This window comes from Vombatus ursinus, unplaced genomic scaffold (genome assembly GCF_900497805.2).
Source record: "Vombatus ursinus unplaced genomic scaffold, bare-nosed wombat genome assembly UNPS02008961.1, whole genome shotgun sequence".
In the NCBI taxonomy this organism is placed as follows: Eukaryota; Metazoa; Chordata; class Mammalia; order Diprotodontia; family Vombatidae; genus Vombatus; species Vombatus ursinus.
Window position 1 is genome coordinate 10,812,992 of NW_020948739.1, and position 19,699 is coordinate 10,832,690.

Genomic DNA, 19,699 nt, shown 5'->3' on the forward strand with positions numbered 1-19,699 from the left:
ATTTCTGACTGTTGACATTTTATAAAGTTGTAAGATGCTAAATATTTTGTGGTTATTTTATAGATTTTTGATGTTGACTCCATTACTAAAGACCATTTTGAATTGTATAAAGTTATATGTAAAATTCATAGAATGCTTTTTATGGTTGTTGGAGTTTTTAAATCTATAGATCCAAATGAAGCACATTTGATATATTTTTAATGTTAGCATTTAAAGTCTTAAGTACAATAATTAGTTAAACTATACAGTGATATTTTCTTTGCAAAAACTAATTATCCAACTAGGTATATGCTAGTTTTCTTAGTTTTGGGTTTCTCTTATAGAAATATTTATTACTTTCGCTTTCCCTGTGTAGAACCCTTGAACAGTGACTGTGGTTATCCTGGTATTTTTCAAAGATTATTTCCAGTTCAGAGAAAGTTGTTTTGTCCATAATAAAGAATTCTACCACTTACTTTAAGCCATAAACTTCTTCTGAAGGCATTTAGAAACAGGTATCCCTCTTAACTTTGAAGTAACAAGACTTCTCTTAATGAGGCTATTGTGATATTGTTACCGTGTAATAGGTTGATTATTTCCAACTGGGCCTAATTGAGGTCTGCTGCTTCCTAGTGGAGTTGTTACATGCTCTCAACTATGTGGGTTCAGAGACTTGATTTTGAAATTTCTGGAGAATTTAACTCAAACTTATAATAGATTGATTTATTTACAAACCATAATGGTCATTTATTAATTTTACAGAGGGAGACAGAGTTGGCAAGATAACCATTACTTTTTATTTCCAGGAGATACTTCCCTCTAAGTGGGTAGGATAAAATGAGGAAAATAAATTACGACTCAAAACAATGCTTGATGAAAATGGAATCAGAGTAGATGAAACTTGGTAATCCTGAGAAGAGTTTCATAAGATTCTACCATAGTAGAGCCTACAAAATTAATCCTTTTCCATTAATAGAATACTCCTTTTAGAATATTCGCATCCACCAAACTCAGTATCTCTCTCTTTCTTTCTTTCACAGTGCTGAACACTGACCATTTCTTAATCCCCAGATTGTTTCTTTCTAGACTCCCCAAAGATAGTTCAGCCTCCTGTTTACATTTGCCACTACAACATGCCCTTATGTTTGTTCATGATTTTTGAAATTACCATTTATTTTACTTTAATTATTTTTTAGGTGATGGCTTCCTGGCACCTCAATTTCTTCAGCAAACTATCTCCAAATCATATTGTTCAATAGGTCTTCATTTTGGGTCTTCAAGTTAGAATAATGATGCTTTGAACCTGTATTTTAGAGCTGTTGTTTGATCCTTGAATCCTATATTCACTTAATATAGCTCGCTCTAGGAAAGAAATTTAAACCACATGTGTAATTGTTAAAAGTACTCTCATGACATCTCTGAAATTTATAAACCAGCAGGTTGTTATTGGTATAGGCAAACACTAGGGGCTTAGAAATGGGTATTAGGGCTAATGAGTTAGGTCAATTATGATTATTTATACAACACTCATTAATGGCAGGAAGATCACTTCTTAAGGTCTACACTCCGTGTAGGAGGCAATCACATATGCCTGTATCCTACAAATTATGAAATAACCTCCTTTAAAATTTAGCTATGTGAAATAAGAACTTGGTTGATTGTATATAAGGAAAAAAGTTATCAATGGGTACCCAATAAGTACTTATTATAGAAAATTAACCTATGTTATATAGTTCTAGTAGTCCAAGATTAAATTATCTAAAGATATAAACTCTATTTTTCTACATTTCTAAAATTCTGGCTTTAGAGATTATATGAACCTGGGTATTAAGATGAGTAAATGACATTAATGAAAATTACCTTTTTCAAGCCTTATTTCTATATTTAGTTTTTAAAGAATTAAAATTGATTTATATATATGTATATACTCTATAAATATTTTAAAAATTCATTTGAAAAAGATTCAATGGTCTTATAATTATCTTCAATATAAAGGCTTCTTCTTTGTGAGATGGGAAGCTATCTTGCTAACATTTGTAATCTTTGAATGGGTTGACCAAAAAGGCATTAATAAAAATAAGGATATGTACTAGGCAGTTGCCTTTTCCAAGTGACAAGAAAGGAATGCTTCATATAGTAACATAATTATGTTGATAAACATATTCTCTAAATATCAGGGCATAAACAATTAGCTTGTGGACAAGTTATAATTGTAATGAATATGGAGGTTTTCTATATCCTACTTTTGTATTTTTTCAAGATATGAATGTTCACTGACAACAGAAGGTATCATAATTATAGTGCTGATGACGAATGTGAGAAAGATCACTGGAAATTTTCTGGGACAGTTGGCTGATAACATTTTTAAAAAATATGTCACCAAGACTGGAATTTTGCTTTGAAATTATTAAAATGTCTCTCTTTTTTTTTTTTTTTGGTGAGGCAATGGGGGTTAAGTGACTTGCCCAGGGTTGCACAGCTAGTAATTGTCAAGTGTCTGAGGCTGGATTTGAACTCAGGTCCTCCTGACTCCAAAGCCAGAGCTCTATCCACTGTACCACTTAGCTGCCCCTAAAATGTCTTATTCCTGAAGTGGTGTTACTTTTTTAAATGTTGAAGTTTCTTTAACGCATTATCCAGTTTTCTGATTCATTAATAAGGATCATTCATGATATTGAATTCAGTAAACAATAAGTATGTTATATGTGCAAGATACTGTTAAACATACCAGTTCCTTGAAAACATGGAGCTTGTGTTGAAAAATTTCTTGTGCTTTTTAACTCTTAAAATGTAGATATTTATAAGAGTTTAACATTTTAACAAAACATCTGCCTTTTTAATAAAAGTTAATTGTTTTGTACCTTTTAAAATTTTTCCTTTACTTTCTTCTCTTATCAATATCCTAATTTATTCCCTTTCTTTGCATTGAACTAATTTGACTAATCTTTGACTTATTACATATTTGTATATTAGTGTTAGTTGGAAGTATTAACTATCTTTAGGATCTCTTCACTTCTTCTAGTGTATATAACATCTTCCAATTTCACAGACATAAAATCTTCAAAGGAAAATGAACAGGAACAGTATTGCATAGGGAATAGAGAAATGATCCTGTTGGTTTGGTAGTGTGGGTAGACAGGTGAAAACATAAGATGGTTTAGATTTTCTTAAGTGGAAGAACTTTTCTTAACTTTCATTTTTAATGCTGTTAGTCTAAGACAGAGGTTTCAGAGACACAGCTGCAATACTCATATGTGGGTCAGAACTAAATTAAAATATAATTGGGAAATATTTAAAAAATGAAAATACAATATAACATAGATAATGATAAATGTGTCTTTCTGAGTAAATATGTGGTCCCCACGTCACTGTTCAGTAGTTAGACACCAGTAGTCTAAGAGATTTTTTTTTTTGGTGGCATCTATATAGTTATTTCATCTTCTTGGGTTTTCATAGTTGCTTTTTAAGAAGCTATAGATCATGTAGAATGAAAAATATTGTCTCTCTTAACCTTTGCCCCTATTTTCATTCTGAAGGGAATTTTTTTTTGTAATAAATAAATTGTAAACTTTTATAAGTTTATAAACTCTACACTGTGGTAAAGAGCCCTTAGAAAATACAGAAAGGTTTTAATTTAACTTGGCACCAAATAGGCTGTTGATTGGACTTATATTAAAGAGAATATATACATTTATCATTTATCAGCAAATGCTTAGTACTATTGAATCTGCCTAATAGTATTAGTATTTATTTTTATTGAATGAATGTCAGTAGCATTAATTGAGTTTTTATCCATTTTTCAAGCAATCATTTTTTTTCTTAGAAAATTGTTGTTCAGCTACTTTCTTCTGCTAATGAAAATAACTCTTTCATATATTTAGAAAATTCAATTCACTGGTTACTTACTAAACATCTGTTACATACAGAGCATTGGCAAGGCACTAGAAGTGATAAAAAGATCAAATAAGGCATGGTCCTCAACCACATGAATGTTATAATCTAAAATAATATATAGAATAAAAACAAATATTTATAAAACCTGCCCTATTTGAAGATGATTATTTTGCTCTTCCATTCTTAAAATTTATTTTTTTCTAGAACATTTCAAACAAGTAGTTATGAGTTCTATTTCATTTATTTTGCCACTTAGGATTAGGGATTGGCGGTTCATTGTAGCAGTAGAAAAAACAGTGAATGGATAAGAAATTTTGGTTTTAATTTTAAAGGATGCTTTATGGCATTTGTTTTTCTTAAATCCTTCCTCAAAAATAAATCCATTTTTAGAGAGACAGCATATAAATCCTGAAATTATATTTTTTTCAGAGAGTAGTCCTATTTGGTTGGAATTTGGAGTGTGTGATGAAGCTGCAAAGATATATTGGAGCCAAGTTATGGAGAATCTTGAGTGATCTTGATCAGGAATTTATATTTTATTTAGTAAGCAGTGGGGAGCCCCTGAAGGTTGTTTTTTAAGGGACATACAGGTTAAGAACCTTATGTAAAGAAGATAAGCCACTAGTGATCAGGATGGATTTGTAAAGGAAAGACCAGTTAGTCAAGGTGTGGAAAGATCAGGACTTAAGTCCAAGGTGGTTCCAGTGGAAGTTCAGCTGATAAGACTTAGGAGTTGATTAGATTTATGGGACATGGGAGATGGAAGTGTCAAAGATGATCCCAAAGCCATGAAGCTTTGTTTCTTGGAGAATGGTGCAAACATCAAGAGAAATATAGAGGATGGGAAAACTTTTTTGGGAAAGATGAAGAATTAAGTTTTGGACTTGTGAAGTGTGAGGTACCAACATACCATTTGGGTACTGGATTTCTGGGGAGCATTTATGTACATTTATATACATTTGCATAGGGTTGATAATTGAAGCTTTGAGAGTGGATGAGATCCTCAAGGAAGAGAATATATTGAGAGAAAAGAGCTCAGAGAAAGAACTTGGGGGGACACCTTTATTAGGGGATGAGAGGAATATGAAGACCTAGCCACAGAGACAGAAGGAACAGTAAGAAAGTAAGAAAGAAAGGAGGAAAACCATGAAAGTTTAATATTAAAATTAAATTAAATTTAAATTTATTTAAATAAATAATTAGACTAAATTAGATTAAATTAAAATTAAATTAAAATTAAAAATTAAAATAAAAAAAAGATGATATCTAGAATGAGGATATGTTCCACAGTTATCACATGCCACAGACAGGTCAAAGACAATGAGAGCAGAAAAGTTGACCTATGGATTAAGTAGTAAGGAGGACATTAGTGGCCATGGAGAGACTTAACTATTTCAGTATACTAGTTGGAATGGAAGCCAGATTACAAGAGATGGAGCAATAAAGGGTTGATGAAGAAGAGGAATTAGGATCATAGCTGTGGAACTCAAGGGACCTTATAGGTCATGTAGTGCCACCTCTTCATTTTACTAATAAAGACATTGAGGCCCCCATGAGGAAAAGTGGCTTACCCAAGGTCAGACTGGTAGTAAACGGGAGAGTTGGGATTCATCCTTAAGTCCTGTCCTGTGATTCCAAGTTCAGTGATCTCTCTATGGCACTATGTGTAGATTACTCTTTCTATGGCCTTTGCAGTAAAAAAAAAAAAAAAGAGGAAAAAGATAGGATGATAGCTTGAAGGAGTGTCTAAGACTATAAGAAATGTTTTTTTTCTCTAAGATAGGGGAGAACCTGAGTATACCCTTAAATTGAGGGGAGAAAATATGGAAGATGCACAAAAAAGAAAGGATATAATAAGACTGAAAAAGAGCCAGGCTTTGCAAAAATATGATATGCTAGACAAAGGAGTTTACATTTTATCTTAGAGGAAACAGAGGACCACTGGAGTTTGTTGTTGAGTGTGTGTGTGTGTGTGTGTGTATATGTTGGGGGTAACATGGTCAGAGTTTCACTTTGAGGAAAATAATTTTGGCAGCAGAGTGGAGGATGGTTTAGAGTTGGGAGAGACATAAGGCAGCAGACCAATTAGAAGGTTTTCACAACATTCCTGGTAAGAGGTGATGAGTATATTAATAGAGAGGGAACATACATGAGAGATTTTGTGGAAATAAAAGTGACAAAATTTGGTGAGTGGATTTGTGGAGTAAGAGAGAATGAGACTAGAATGATACCCAGGTTGCAAACCTGAATGACTGGAAGGATGATGGTGCCCTTGACAGTAATAAGAAGGTTATGAAGAGCGGTAAGTTTTAGGCAAAGATAATGAGTTATTTTGAGTGTGTTGAGTTTGAGATACCTCTAAGAATTTTTGTGAGGATCAAGTGAGATATTTGTAAAGCATTTAACAAAGTGTCTGGCACATGGTAGGCCCTTAATGAAAAATAATGCGAAGCATTCTTCTGGACAAGATGGGAAAGGATAGGATAGAGAGATTGGCTTATATAGAGGAGAGTGGAGTAAAGAAGGAAAGAGTAGGTGATAGTATCAAGGAGATGAGGGAGAAAGGGAGAAGAGAAAGCTCATGATAAGTGACAATGATGATTTTTTTTGGTGAAGCATTAATTAAGGTCTTGTGCTGAAAGGGTAGGATAGTGGGTGGTATTGGGGGCTTAAGTAAAAAAGAAGTTTGAAACTGCCATTGTGGTGAGGGAGATAGAAAACCAAGTAGGGAATGGTAGAAGAATTGATTTGCTGAAGTTAGAGTACAATTTGAGATTAGATAACATAAATTTGTAGGAGACTCAGTGAACACAGTTATGTGACTTCCTCCAAGTCTCTCCAGTAGCACAGAAGTAGAAGTGAAAACACAGATGGTGGAGGTAGTCAAAGTTGAGGGATGGTGAGGTATGGATGGCCATAGGACAAGGAATCAAAGGATTGGAAAGTAGAAGGTAGTGGAAGTTGAGTAAATTGAATAACTAACTGGGAAGTGAGTATATTTTAGTGAACATCAGTATACGTAACTCCAAGTTTTATAGTATGAGGAAAGGAGTGTAGAGGGAGGGACACAGTGACTTAAAATGGATTCTGAGAAAAGAAGATGAATCCCTAAAGTTTGATAGAATTAATTTTGAAGCTGTAAATTGGTTGATCAATTTGGATAGAGTGGACCTCAAAAGAGAAGTTGCTGAGTGATAATAGGTAGGGAGGGAGGTAACAAGCATTTATTAAGTGATTGTTATGTTCTAAGAACTGGTGGTAGAGGGAGAATCTGGAAGTAGAACAAGTAGAGTTATATCTCCCCCAACCAGGACCATTGAATATTGGAGTATGAGAGATAGTGCGACCAGTACTGGAAAGGACGGCCAGTGATGGAGTGCACAAATGAACCAAGTGAGAATATCTTATGAATCACATTATGACTTTCCAGCCTATAAATTTATGATATAATTTGAGACCAAATGTGTAGAAAATTATAAGGGATATTAAAACAAATAAATAAAACCCAATTGAAGCTAATTTTAAAACAACAGACATTATTACTGAATTTAAAAGAAGTTAGCAAAATAATTTAATTGAAAATGCTTTAACTTCATTGTTTAAATTAACTGTTAACCCAATAAAAATATTTTTTTGCATGCAGTAGTACATGTGTTTTAAATTCAGTTTGTCGTTAAAAACAACTTGTTTATAAAACGCTTAATCAAGATTAATATTTTTGGAGGATATTATCACTTGAACCATGACATGAACATATATAATTTAATAAAGTTTAATATATAAAAATCTGAACCTACAAAATTACTGGGCTATTTTATTTTACAATGTTTGGAAATTATATGGAACTACTATTTAAAGATTAATTAATTTCTAACTTTGCTACTTCCTCCTTTTCTGTTGTTATACAATCACAATCAAATTAAATTACTGAGAGCACAAACTCACATTGGTGGTTATTATTGTAGACAATGGAAAAAGTGCTGGATTTGAAGTCAGATCACCAGAGTTTGAACTATGGCTCTGAAACTGTGTATCTTTGAGGTCCTCATCTGTAAACAATTGCAAGCATTTATATAGTGCTTTAAGGTTTGCAAAGTGCCCTACAAATATTATCTCATTTTATCTTTATAACAATCTGGGGAGGTAGGTGCTTTTATTATTCCCGTTTTACATGAGGAAACTAAGGCAGATAGATTAAGTGGCTTGCCGACAGACACACAGGTAATAAGTCTTTGAAGCAAGGTTGGAACTCAGGTCTTTTCAGATTCGCAGGTTTAGTGACCCAACCATTGTGCAACCTAGTTATAAAATGGGGGGATTAGACTAATCCAATGGACACGTCGCTTCCAGCTCTAAATCTTGATCATTTGATAGTGATCTTTTAAAAGAAACTCTCATTTTTTTCTTCTATAGTATTAAACCAGAGTATATAATTAGAGTAGAGTCTAAAATAATGGAATAATTATAGTACTTACTTTGAGTCATAAGTAGCAATTATGTTTCTTAGCATAAGTACTACAAAATGAATCTGGAGCAAATACCATAAATAAACTTTATAATCAACTTCACCTGGGCAGGGTAGATCTTTGAGAGAGATCTTGAACTTTGTGATACAAGTGATAAAAGGTCTTTTGCCACTAGATGGGGGGAAAAGGGGAGGGGAGAAGAGAGAGAGACCATGGAAAACTTCTATTTTAATGCAGGACAAAGACCATGGGACACTAGTAATTCTCAGGGTCATCCACTTAGGGACATGCAAGGCTGATGTTAAGGAGGACGCTTAGAAACTTGACCAGGGTAAAGCTAGTAGAATATGAAGAAGGAAATGATGGAAGCACATCATCTCATATCTTACTATTTTGTCTAATTATTCGTATTTAAACGGTCGCTCAGCTCAATTGTTTCTACCCACTGAGGGACTACAGGCATTAACGACACCTTCTAAATTTAATTGCCCAATTGCAAAAGTCCAGCTACCTCATCCTAATTATTCTGGCTTTGAGCTAGCACAAGGTAGATACTCTATAAATACTGGTGAATAAATAAACAGTTTATTTCAGATTGTTTCCTTATAGACAAAATTATTCAGTAGAAATAGTTTTAATAGAGTAATCACAATGCTATCTCAAAAATGGAGAATGTAGAACCTTTGGGACTACGCGTACATGGAATTTATTTAATAACAAAAGTAGCTTTCAAAAGCTATTTGTGGGCCTATGTCACAGAGTTTATATTTGGCCAACTTTTTCAAGTTGCACCTTTGAGTAGAAATAGTGGTAATGGCTATGCACAAATAATTTCAGCCCATTTAATCCAGTTTTTTCAAAATGTGAAATAGGTACAAAAGAACATTTTTTATGCTATATTTTGAACATACATAAATGTCTCTAAATTGTTCTTTGAAAAAGACTTTATAAAATTGTAGTTTTATTAGTAGGTAGCATTATATGGTATGTATATGTAGATACCCTACTATACCTGAGAACAACATTATAAGAGTGCTGGTTTATTATTCATATTTATTTTTGAAGAAATACAGTCAGCAGGTAAGTTATTTTCATTTTATACCATTCTTTGATCTGAATTTTGGGCATGTTACATTGGCATGCTTTTTTATGTTGCTTATCAGGATACAAATATAAATAATATATTTTATTATACATGGATCAGTTATTAAATCCTTTAACAAAAAGGCATTTAACATGATACAGGGATGTCTAAAGATCATTTTACTCTATTTATAAATACTGAGAAGTAATAGTAATAAAAATATTAAATACTCATTATTTTGATATATAAAATGCTGTATTGTTTAAAAAGGTTTACTTGTGTTTGTAATTAAGTATAGTTTTGCTCATGGAAGATATCTTAGTATGTACAAGTTCTTTTGTGTAAAAAAAATTATAAATTTGTAAAATCTATACTGAAACAATCATTTTAAATCATAATTTGGAATCACCTCTGATACATAACTGGCATTGTGACCCTGAGCAAATCACTTAACCTCTTGATATCCTATGCCATTTAAGTTTCAGAGAAGGGGCTGACCTGTATTGGTAAAGAGAATTCCCTCACCTGGGTATTCCATATATTAAATGAAATCCCAGGTCCAATTTCATCCCTGTCCTCAATTTGGGGCCAAATCAAGTTAGGTTAATACTTGATACTGACTCTCAAAGTTGATCAGATGCTTATATTGAAAACCAGAATTGATCAAATGTAATGGCATTTTGTTTTATTTGATGCAGTCATAAGCTATTTTTAATGATGATAATTGAAAAATTATTCATTTATGCTAATGTGTACCATTTTCCCTTAGAAATATGATTTCCTACTAATTACATTTGTTAGAGAAACTAGAAACAACTTCTTTTTGTTACTACTTGCAGCTAACCCTAATCAATTGATGTAATGATTTGATTTGTATATATGAGAAAATGCTAAAGAAATTATTTCTGAATCATCTAAATAAAAATCAAAATAATGTCACTCATACTTACAAATAAAATTTACAAATTCTTTCAAAATTTAAATTTGTTCATTTAAAATATAATTAAATAATGAATTCTTAAAAGAAAAATTACTATGTGAATTCCTTTGTCATTTGTGTTTGTGATTATACTGTCTTACGAAAATTGTTGACTAAGCTGGATACTTCTGGAATTGTGTTTAATTCTTTCTAGCCACACTGCATAATATGCTACTGTAATATCCTTGTGGCATGGAAGGTAATTCACTACTCTAAGTGCCTAATTTACAGCTAGACAGTCTATAAATACCAATGATATTCAGTTAGTTAACTAATATTTTACTTTATTTAAAGCATTTAGCTGCTATTTATATATAATAAAACCTCATTAAATTGTACCCCCATTGATTTATAATTCATAGTAAATTTTGCATGATGTATGTGATTTTTATTGAATAAACATATGTAAATAATATGTTCTGCTGGAAAATGTCAAGGCTTAAAGCTACACAAAATAGAGCAGAGTCTAAAGTCAGTTACCTTCTCAAAGGATTCAAGGAATTAAGGATTCCTTCCATTTCTCTATTCATGTCAAAGTATATAATATAGTATATTAATGTATGTTAATAATGATATAACTATTATTAATTTAAAATATTTAATTTACTTTAATTATTTGAAAGCAATACAATTTCCTTAAATATATCCTTCATTTGAATTTCATTTGAATCATTTGAATCTTCATTAATATAGGTGGCAATCTTACCATAGTTATTTATTAGTGAGGTTTTGCTATATTTAAAAATGAATATAGTAAACCATATTCTCATTTACTTAACAGAGACTAGTTTCTCAACATCCCTGTTGCATGTAGAGATTTCATGTATTTTTCCTGACATCACTTCATTTTAATATTTGTTTTCCAGATAAAGGCTTTTATTCATATAATTCAGGTAAATTTGTAGCATGCCCCATATGTTGACTGCATGTATACATTTGCACAATTTAATTTGGCATTGCTGTTATTGTGCTTGTTTGGGCTATTAAGCATATGTTAAAATCCTAAACATTTCCATAGTTAGCTTCCTTTGTCTGCCTCTAGAACTTTTCTAGGAGCTTTATGCTTGTATCTTCCTCATCCAGATATTGAAAGCCATTGTATGAATTCAGTGGCATATTTCATTGGGTTTGATGGTATCTCTTATCTTCTGATGGAAGTGAATTGTAATATAAGGTATTCAGATTCCTCAGATACATATCAAATTTATGTAGTCAGGACATCTTTGTTGTAGCAGTGTGTAAATTTAGTATTTTATGAACTTCTCTATAAGGCTGACTACATAGCAGTATGAATTAAATATAGTTAAATTATAGTATCTGAATTGAAATTATATAAATAACATGATTTTAAGTTAGTATGCTATATTTTTATTAGATTTTTGAAGAAAAAATGAATTATGTGGATTTTAAATATACCAAACTCCTAAAGCACACACTTTACACCAATTTAAAGCTAATCTAAATAACACCTAAGTTATTCAGTAGCCTAATGGGAACTTTTCCAGATCACAAAACAGCTTTGCTTTGAACAACTTCTTTAAGATATGTCCAGCTTAATTATCTTTTAGTTATGCTTAATGAATGTTACATTCTATATCAGAGAAACACAGCTAGGAAAGTAATTAAGTGAAAAAGCCTCAGGGGCAGATAGTTGCCAAATAAAACTAATTACTTATTTGTATTAGCCTTGGCGTTATCTTCTTTTTGTGCCAGTTTTTGTTGATACATTGTTATTTTGTCAAAGGATTATGTTTCCTGTTTAATATCACTGTTTCAGCTTTTAATCTTACATTTTCTTGTATTTCTGTTTAAATTTATTTATAACTTTCAGATAGCAAGAAACAAATAATGGTATCCAGTAGGCAAAACAAGAATGCTTTAAGTTAGGAAAAAAACAGCATATCTTCTTTTAGTGACTTCATCAATTCTTGTGGATTTAATTACCACCTTAGGGACTTGATTCCTAGATCTATATACCCAGCCCTAGTCTCTCTACTGCATTTTGTTTCTTGCTTCACCATTTGCCTGTTGTAAACTGGTTGTCCCATAGACATCTCGATTCAAAATGCCCAAAAATTAAACTCACTATATTTTCCTCCAAACCCACACCACTTCTTGAATGTTCCTATTTCTGTTAATGACATCGCTGTTCTTCTAATTACCCATATTTGCAACCTGTGAGTCAACCTTAATTTCTTACTCTTCTTCCCCCTGAATATGTAATCTGTTGCCAAGTCTTGATTCGATCTCTGTAGCACCTTTTACATCTTACCCTTTCTTGATACCTAAAATGCTAGTTCTGGCCTTCATCACCTCCCTTCAGACTCTTTGAATAGTTTGATTTTCTCAAGTACCTACCCTAACCAATCCATTTTCATCAGATCTACAAAAGTGATTTTATTAAAGTACAGATCTAACTATGTCTTTCTCCTACTCAGTAAACATGTATGACTCTTATTATTTCTAGGGTCAAATACATGCTCCTCTTTTTGACATTTTTAGCTCTTCACAATTTGGTTCCAGCTTTCCTTTTCAACCTTATTATCCATTACTTTTCTTCTCACTCTTCCATCCATTCGAATTGGCATCCTTGCTATGCCTCACATATGACACTTTCTTGTGCTTTTGTACTGGCTGTCTCACATGCCTGGAATACACTCTTTTAACATTTTAGCCTCCTAAAATCCCTAGTTTACTTCAAAGTTAAGCACCAGGCCTTACCAGATTCTCCCAGTTGCTGATGCCTTCTCCTCAAAGTTACTTTGTATTTCATGGGATTATATAGATTTAGAGACAAGCTGGGCCTTTAAAAGTCCATCTTGTCCAGTCTCCCTCATTTTATAAATGAAGAGCTGAGGTCCAGAGAAGTTAAGTATTTGTCACCTAACTAGAAAGTATCTGAGGTAGTATTTAAACTTGTGTATTCTTGACTTGAAGTCCAGTGCTCTATCCACTTTACTGTACTATCTTTATGTTTTTATTTCTTAGTACATGCTGTTTATTACAGTAGTCTTCCTTGAGGATACTGGGGAATTTCTTAGTTTTGTTCCTGGAAAGCTTATAGAATATCACCCACTAACTGCATCAGCTGACAGGAGGTCAGATAATTTGAATAACATAATTGAAAGGATTTTTTTTTAGCATTCAAGGCAGACTGCTCACTAATAACAGATTCAACTTCCTAGCGTACAGCTTTTAAAAAGCTTTTTCAGGCATGCTTACAGTACATGACCAATTACCAACATTCTGTAGCAATTTAAGATAGACAAGTAACAAGTAAAGAAAGAGAATCAGATGAGAAAACAAGGGCCTTCTGGGGAAATATTTGACATTCAGCTGGCAGAATTTGTTATCAGGATGAGAAAACATTCCCTATTAAATGGTAGGAAAGAAGAAGTCACCAAATACTTTTACAATTGTTGATGAAGTCTGCTTGATTTAAGACAGTAAGGTTAAGGTAACCATCCAGAGGTTGGATGGTATGGGGGGTAGTAGTAGCCTTGGATACAATTTCGGGGGGGTGTTGAATAAAAATAAGGGGGCAGTGGAAGCATAAGGAAAGAGAATAATTTTGAAAAACTGTACGTTTCATCTGTTGTGTAACAAAGTTAAAGTTGTAATTATTACCTTGTTTTCCAAATAAACACACAAAATGCAAGTTATAACCAATCAGTGGTCAAGTCTGCCAACGGGTCTTAACAAACAAGTGTTGGCAGGCAAGCCTATAGCACATTGTCAAGAAGTCCAGCTTGCATCAGCAGTAATATGTGCATGTAATGACTTGTTTACAGTATGATACTATGAGTTTACATGATGCAATATTGAACCATCAAAATTTCAATGCAGGAAAAAACCCACAAATTTACAATAAATTATTAACTTAAGGTGTGTCATTTAAAAAATATTTTATATTTTATGAAGTGACACAAATTTCAAATAACATTAAAGGGTTAAAGAAAGTAGATTTCCAGGGGGGGCAGGAGGGGAGTGGGGAATGCTGAGTAATTTTTTTTAAAAGGGGGCAGTAGGCCAAATAAGTTTGGCCTCATTTCTTATGGCAAAGTAAAATTTCATAATCTTTCATGAGATTCATATGTTCTATGATATTTTATAAGATTATACTTTGGTATTCAGAAATGCAAATGTGTTTCATTAGTAAGGCAGGTCAGAAAGATTGCACAGAATTTCCATTTTCAGAGGTTTCCATGATACTTATAGGAGAAGAATCAACAAAATTGAAGGCCATCAAAGATAAAACTTTTAGCCCTTTACCTGTGAGGCCACTGATGTTACTCTTTAATAATTCTCACTTCTTTTTTTTCTGGTGAAGAAGTTGCTTTATCTTATGACCTATCAAATAACATTCTTTGGTTGGATTAAAGGTATAAGGGAAAGTGAACATGAAATTTTCTAATACTTTTTACATTTTCTGTTTCTATTTTGTCTTCTTTTTTTCCTTAGTAAAAAAAAAGGTTTCAATTATAAAATTTAAGAAATTTTCTATACTGAGAATTTACATGTTCAAATCCCCCCAAAACAACAAAAACAAAAGAGAGGAGAAAGGTGGAATTGATTAGAGTTGATTAAGTACCCTAAAACTTTCTATTAAAATGTATAATTCATGGATGTTAAAATAACCAAATTATTGTAATTATCTTTTAATTTAGTTGTACTCTGCCTCTTTTACCCTCTGTCTAGGACTACTCTGTGATCCAGATGTCCTTCCTCTACTGGCTATACTAGTGGTACCACCTCATACTATCTGTCCCTTTATCTCTTCCTTTTCATTGCTTCCTCCCCACCCAACCCTTATCCCTTAGGGACCATGCTTTTTGATACATTAGGGGTATGTGAAAGTATACCCCTGGTGAATACATAATTTCCCTATGAAACACAAATCATTATCAGATTCAGAATGTGCTCTCACAATTTATTCTTAGTGCTGAGACTGAAGCCAGAGAGCCAGCTCCTGAGAGAAGTGTAGTCTCGCAAGGAATATAAAAAGGAATATACAGTGTTTTTTTTTTTAAGTATTAGTAATTACATTGCAGGAAAAAAAAACACATTTATATTACCAGAATTCTGAATTTCCTTTTTTTTATCAATTTATTTTGATTTCTCAACAATCACTTCCACAAACTTTTGAGTTTTAAATTTTACTCCCCCTCTTTTCCCACCTCTCTCCCCAAGATGGCATGGAATCTGATACAGGCTATATATACATACATACATACATATATATATACATATATACATTCTTATTAAACATTTTCATATTTGTCTTGTTGTAAGGAAGAATTATAACCAATAGGAGGAACCACCAGAAAGAGGAAACAAAACTAAACAGAAGAAAAAAATAGCAAATACTATGCTTTGATCTGCATTCAAATTCCATAGTTCTTTTCTGGAGTTGTCTTAGATCCCTGCAGGGCTACACAATGTGGCTGTTACTGTGTACAATGTTCTCCTGGTTCTGCTCACTTTTACTCAGCATCAGTCCATACAAGTCTGTCCAGGTTTTTCTGGAGTCCACCTGCTCATCATTTCTTATAGCACAATAGTATTCCATTGCATTCATATACCACAAGTTGTTCAGCCATTTCCCAATTGATGGGCATCTCCTCAGTTTCCAATTCTTTGCCACCACAAAAAGAGGTGCTATAAATATTTTTGTACATGTGGGTCCTTTTCCCATTTGTATGATCTCTTTGGGATACAGCACTAGAAGTGCTATTGCTGGGTCAAAGGGTATGCACATTTTTATAGCCCTTTGGGCATAGTTTCAAATTGCTCTCCAAAATGGTTGGATCATTTGACAACTCCACCAACAATACATTAGTGTTCCAATTTTCCCACATCTTCTCCAACATTTATCATTTTCCTGTTTTGTCATGTTGGGCAATCTGGTAGGTGTGATATGGTACCTCAGAGTTGTTTTGATTTGTATTTCTCTAATCAATGGTGATTTAGAGCATTTTTTCATATGAGTATAGATGGCTTTAATTTCTTCATCTGAGAACTGCCTGTTCATATCCTTTGACCATTTATCAATTGGGGAATGACTTGTATTCTTATAAATTTGACTTAGTTCTCTATATATTTTAGAAATGAGGCCTTTATCAGAGACACTGGTTGTAAAAATTCTTTGCCAGTTTTCTGCTTCCCTCCTAATCTTGGTTGCATTGGCTTTGTTTGTACAAAAACTTTTAAATTAAATGTAATCAAAATTATCCATTTTGCATTTCATAATGTTCTCTATTTCCTATTTGATCATGAATTCTTCTGTTCTCCATAAATCTGACAGGTAAACTATTCCTTGCTCTCTCAGTTTGCTTATAGTATCAGCCTTTTTATCTAAATCATGAACCCATTTTGACTTTATTTTGGTATATGGCGTGAGATTTTGGTCTATGTCTAGTTTCTGCCATACTCTTTTCCAGTTTTTCCAGCAGTTTTTGTCAAAGAATGAGTTCTTGTGGTAGAAGCTGGGGTCTTTGAGTTTATCAAATAGTGGATTACTATAGTCATTGACTACTGTGTCTTGCATACCTAACCTATTGATTCACCCCTCTATTTCTTAGCCAGTATCAAGTAGTTTTGTTGATTGCTGCTTTATGATACAATTTAACATCTGGAATAGCGAAGCCCTTTCCCCTGCATTTTTCATTAGTTCCTTTGATGTTCTGGACCTTTTGTTATTCCAAATGAATCTTGTTATTATTTTTCCTAGCTCTATAAAATAATTTTTGGTAGTTTGATTGGTATGGCACTGAATAAGTAAATTAGCTTAGATAGAATTGTCATTTTTATTATATTAGCTCAGCCTATCCATAAGTTACTGATGTTTTTCCCATTATTTAGATCAGATTTTATTTGTGTGAAAAGTATTTTATAATTATGTTCATATAGTCCCTGGGTTTGTTTTGGTAGGTAGACTTCTAAATATTTTGTGATATCTACAGTAACTTTAAATGGATTTTCTCTATCTCTTGCTGTTGGGCTTTGTTAGTAATATATAGAAATGATAATTATTTATGTGTGTTTATTTTATAGCTTGCAACTTTGCTAAAGTTGTTTATTATTTCAAGTAGTTTTTTTCACTTGATTATCTAAGCATATCGTCATATCATCTGCAAAGAATGATAGCTTAGTTTCTTCTTTGCCTATTTTAATACCTTCGATTTCTTTTTCTTTTCTTATTACTAAAGCTAACATTTTCAGTACCATATTGAACAACAGTGGTGATAATGGACATCCTTGTTTCACCGCTGATCTTATTGGAAATGTTTCTAGCTTGTCCCCATTACATATGATGCTTGCTGAAGGTTTTAGGTAGATACTACTTATTATTTTAAAGAAGACTCCATTTATTCCTGTGCTCTAGTGTTTTTAATAGGAATGGGTGTTGTATTTTGTCAAAAGCTTTTTCTGCATCTATTGAGATGATCATGTGGTTTCCGTTAGTTTTCTTGCTGATATAATCAATTATGCTGATAGTTTTCCTAATATTGAACCAGCCCTGCATTCCTGGTATAAATCCTACCTGGTCATAATGTGTTATTCTTGTGATAAGTTGCTGTAATCTGTTTGCTAATATTTTATTTCAAATTTTTGCATCGATATTCAGTAGGGAAATTGGTCTATAATTTTCTTTCTCTGTTTTGACTCTTCCTGGTTTAGGTATCCCATACATATTTGTATCATAAAAAGAATTTGGTAAGACTCTTTCTTCACCTATTTTCCCAAATAGTCTATATTATATTGGAATTAATTGTTCTTTATGTGTTTGATAGAATTCACTTGTAAATCCATCTGGACCTGGAGATTTTTTTCTGAGGGAGTTCATCAATGGATTGTTTAATTTCTTTTTTGAGATGTGGTTATTTAAGTATTTTACTTCCTGTTCTGTTAATCTGGACAATTTATATTTTTGTAAATATTCATCCATTTCACTAAGATTATCAAATTTATTGGCATGCAGTTGGGCAAAATAGTTCCTAATTATTGTTTTAATTTCCTCTTCCTTAGGGGTGGATCCACCCTTTTCATTTTTGATATTGACAATTTGGTTTTCTTCTTTTTTTAAATTAAATTAACCAAAGGTTTATCTATTTTATTGTTTTTTTTTCATAAAACCAGCTCTAAATTTTATTTATTAGTTCAATAGTTTTCTTAATTTCAATTTTATTAAATTCTCCTTTGGTTTTCAGTATTTCTAATTTGTCATTTAATTGAGAATTTTTAATTAGTTCTTTTTCTAGTTTTTCTTATTTGCATGCCCAATTCATTGTTCTCCTCTTTATCTATTTTATTCATGTAAGCATTTAGAGATATAAAACTTCCCCTAAGAACTGCTTTCGTTGCATCCCATAAGTTTTGGTATGTTGTCTCATTATTGTCATTCTCTTGAATGAAGTTATTGATTATTTCTATGATTTATTGTTTGACCCATTCATTCTTTAGGATTAGATTATTTAGTTTCCAATTACTTTTTAGTCTATCTTTCCATGGCCCTTTATTACATATAATTTTATTGCATTGTGATCTGAAAAGGATGCATTTAATATTTCTGCCTTTCTGCATTGGATTGTGAGGATTTTATGCCTAGCACATGGTCAATTTTTGTGTATGTGCCATGTACCACTGAGAAAAAAGTATATTCCTTTATGTCTTCATTTAATTTTCTCCAGAGGTCTACCATATCTAACTCATCTAAAATTCTATTCACCTCCTTAACTTCTTTCTTGCTTATTTTGTGGTTAGATTTGTCTAGTTCAGAGAGGAGAGGTTGAGGTCCCCCACTAGTATAGTTTTGCTGTCTATTTCTTCCTGTAACTCCCTGAACTTCTCCTCTAAGAATCTGGTTGATATACCACTTGGTGCATGTATGTTTAGTAATGATATTATTTCATTGTCTATGGTGCTTTTTAGCAGGATGTAGTTTCCTTCCTTGTCTCTTTTGGTAAGATCTATTTTTGCTTTTGTTTTGTCTGAGATCAGGATTGCTACTCCTGCTTTTTTTTTTTTAACTTCAGCTGAAGCTTAATATATTCTACTCCAGCCTTTTACCTTTACCCTGTGTGTGTCCCTCTGTTTCAAATGTGTGTTCTGTAAACAACATACTGTAGGATTATGTTTTTAATCCATTCTACTATCCACTTCTATTTTATGGGATAGTTCATCCCATTCACATTTACAGTTATGATTGGTATTTGTCTCTTTCCATCCTATTTCCCCCCTATTTATGCTTTTCCTTCTCCTTTCTCCCTTTCCCTCCTCACTGGTATTTTGCTTTTG

At 32.5% G+C, this 19,699-nt stretch overlaps 1 protein-coding gene across 34 annotated transcripts in view; it reads left to right on the forward strand.

Annotated features, from left to right (window-relative positions):
* Positions 1–19,699, forward strand: part of RIMS2 (regulating synaptic membrane exocytosis 2) — an 850,283-nt gene that overhangs the window by 459,465 nt on the left and 371,119 nt on the right. For 2 of the 34 annotated variants that reach the window (XM_027849888.1, XM_027849889.1), the window contains one exon: positions 11,269–11,295. The exons of the other annotated variants lie outside the window; for them this stretch is intronic. In XM_027849888.1, the coding sequence (XP_027705689.1) occupies positions 11,269–11,295 (27 nt within the window). The remainder of the gene's footprint in view (positions 1–11,268; positions 11,296–19,699) is intronic. 34 annotated transcript variants of the gene reach the window in all.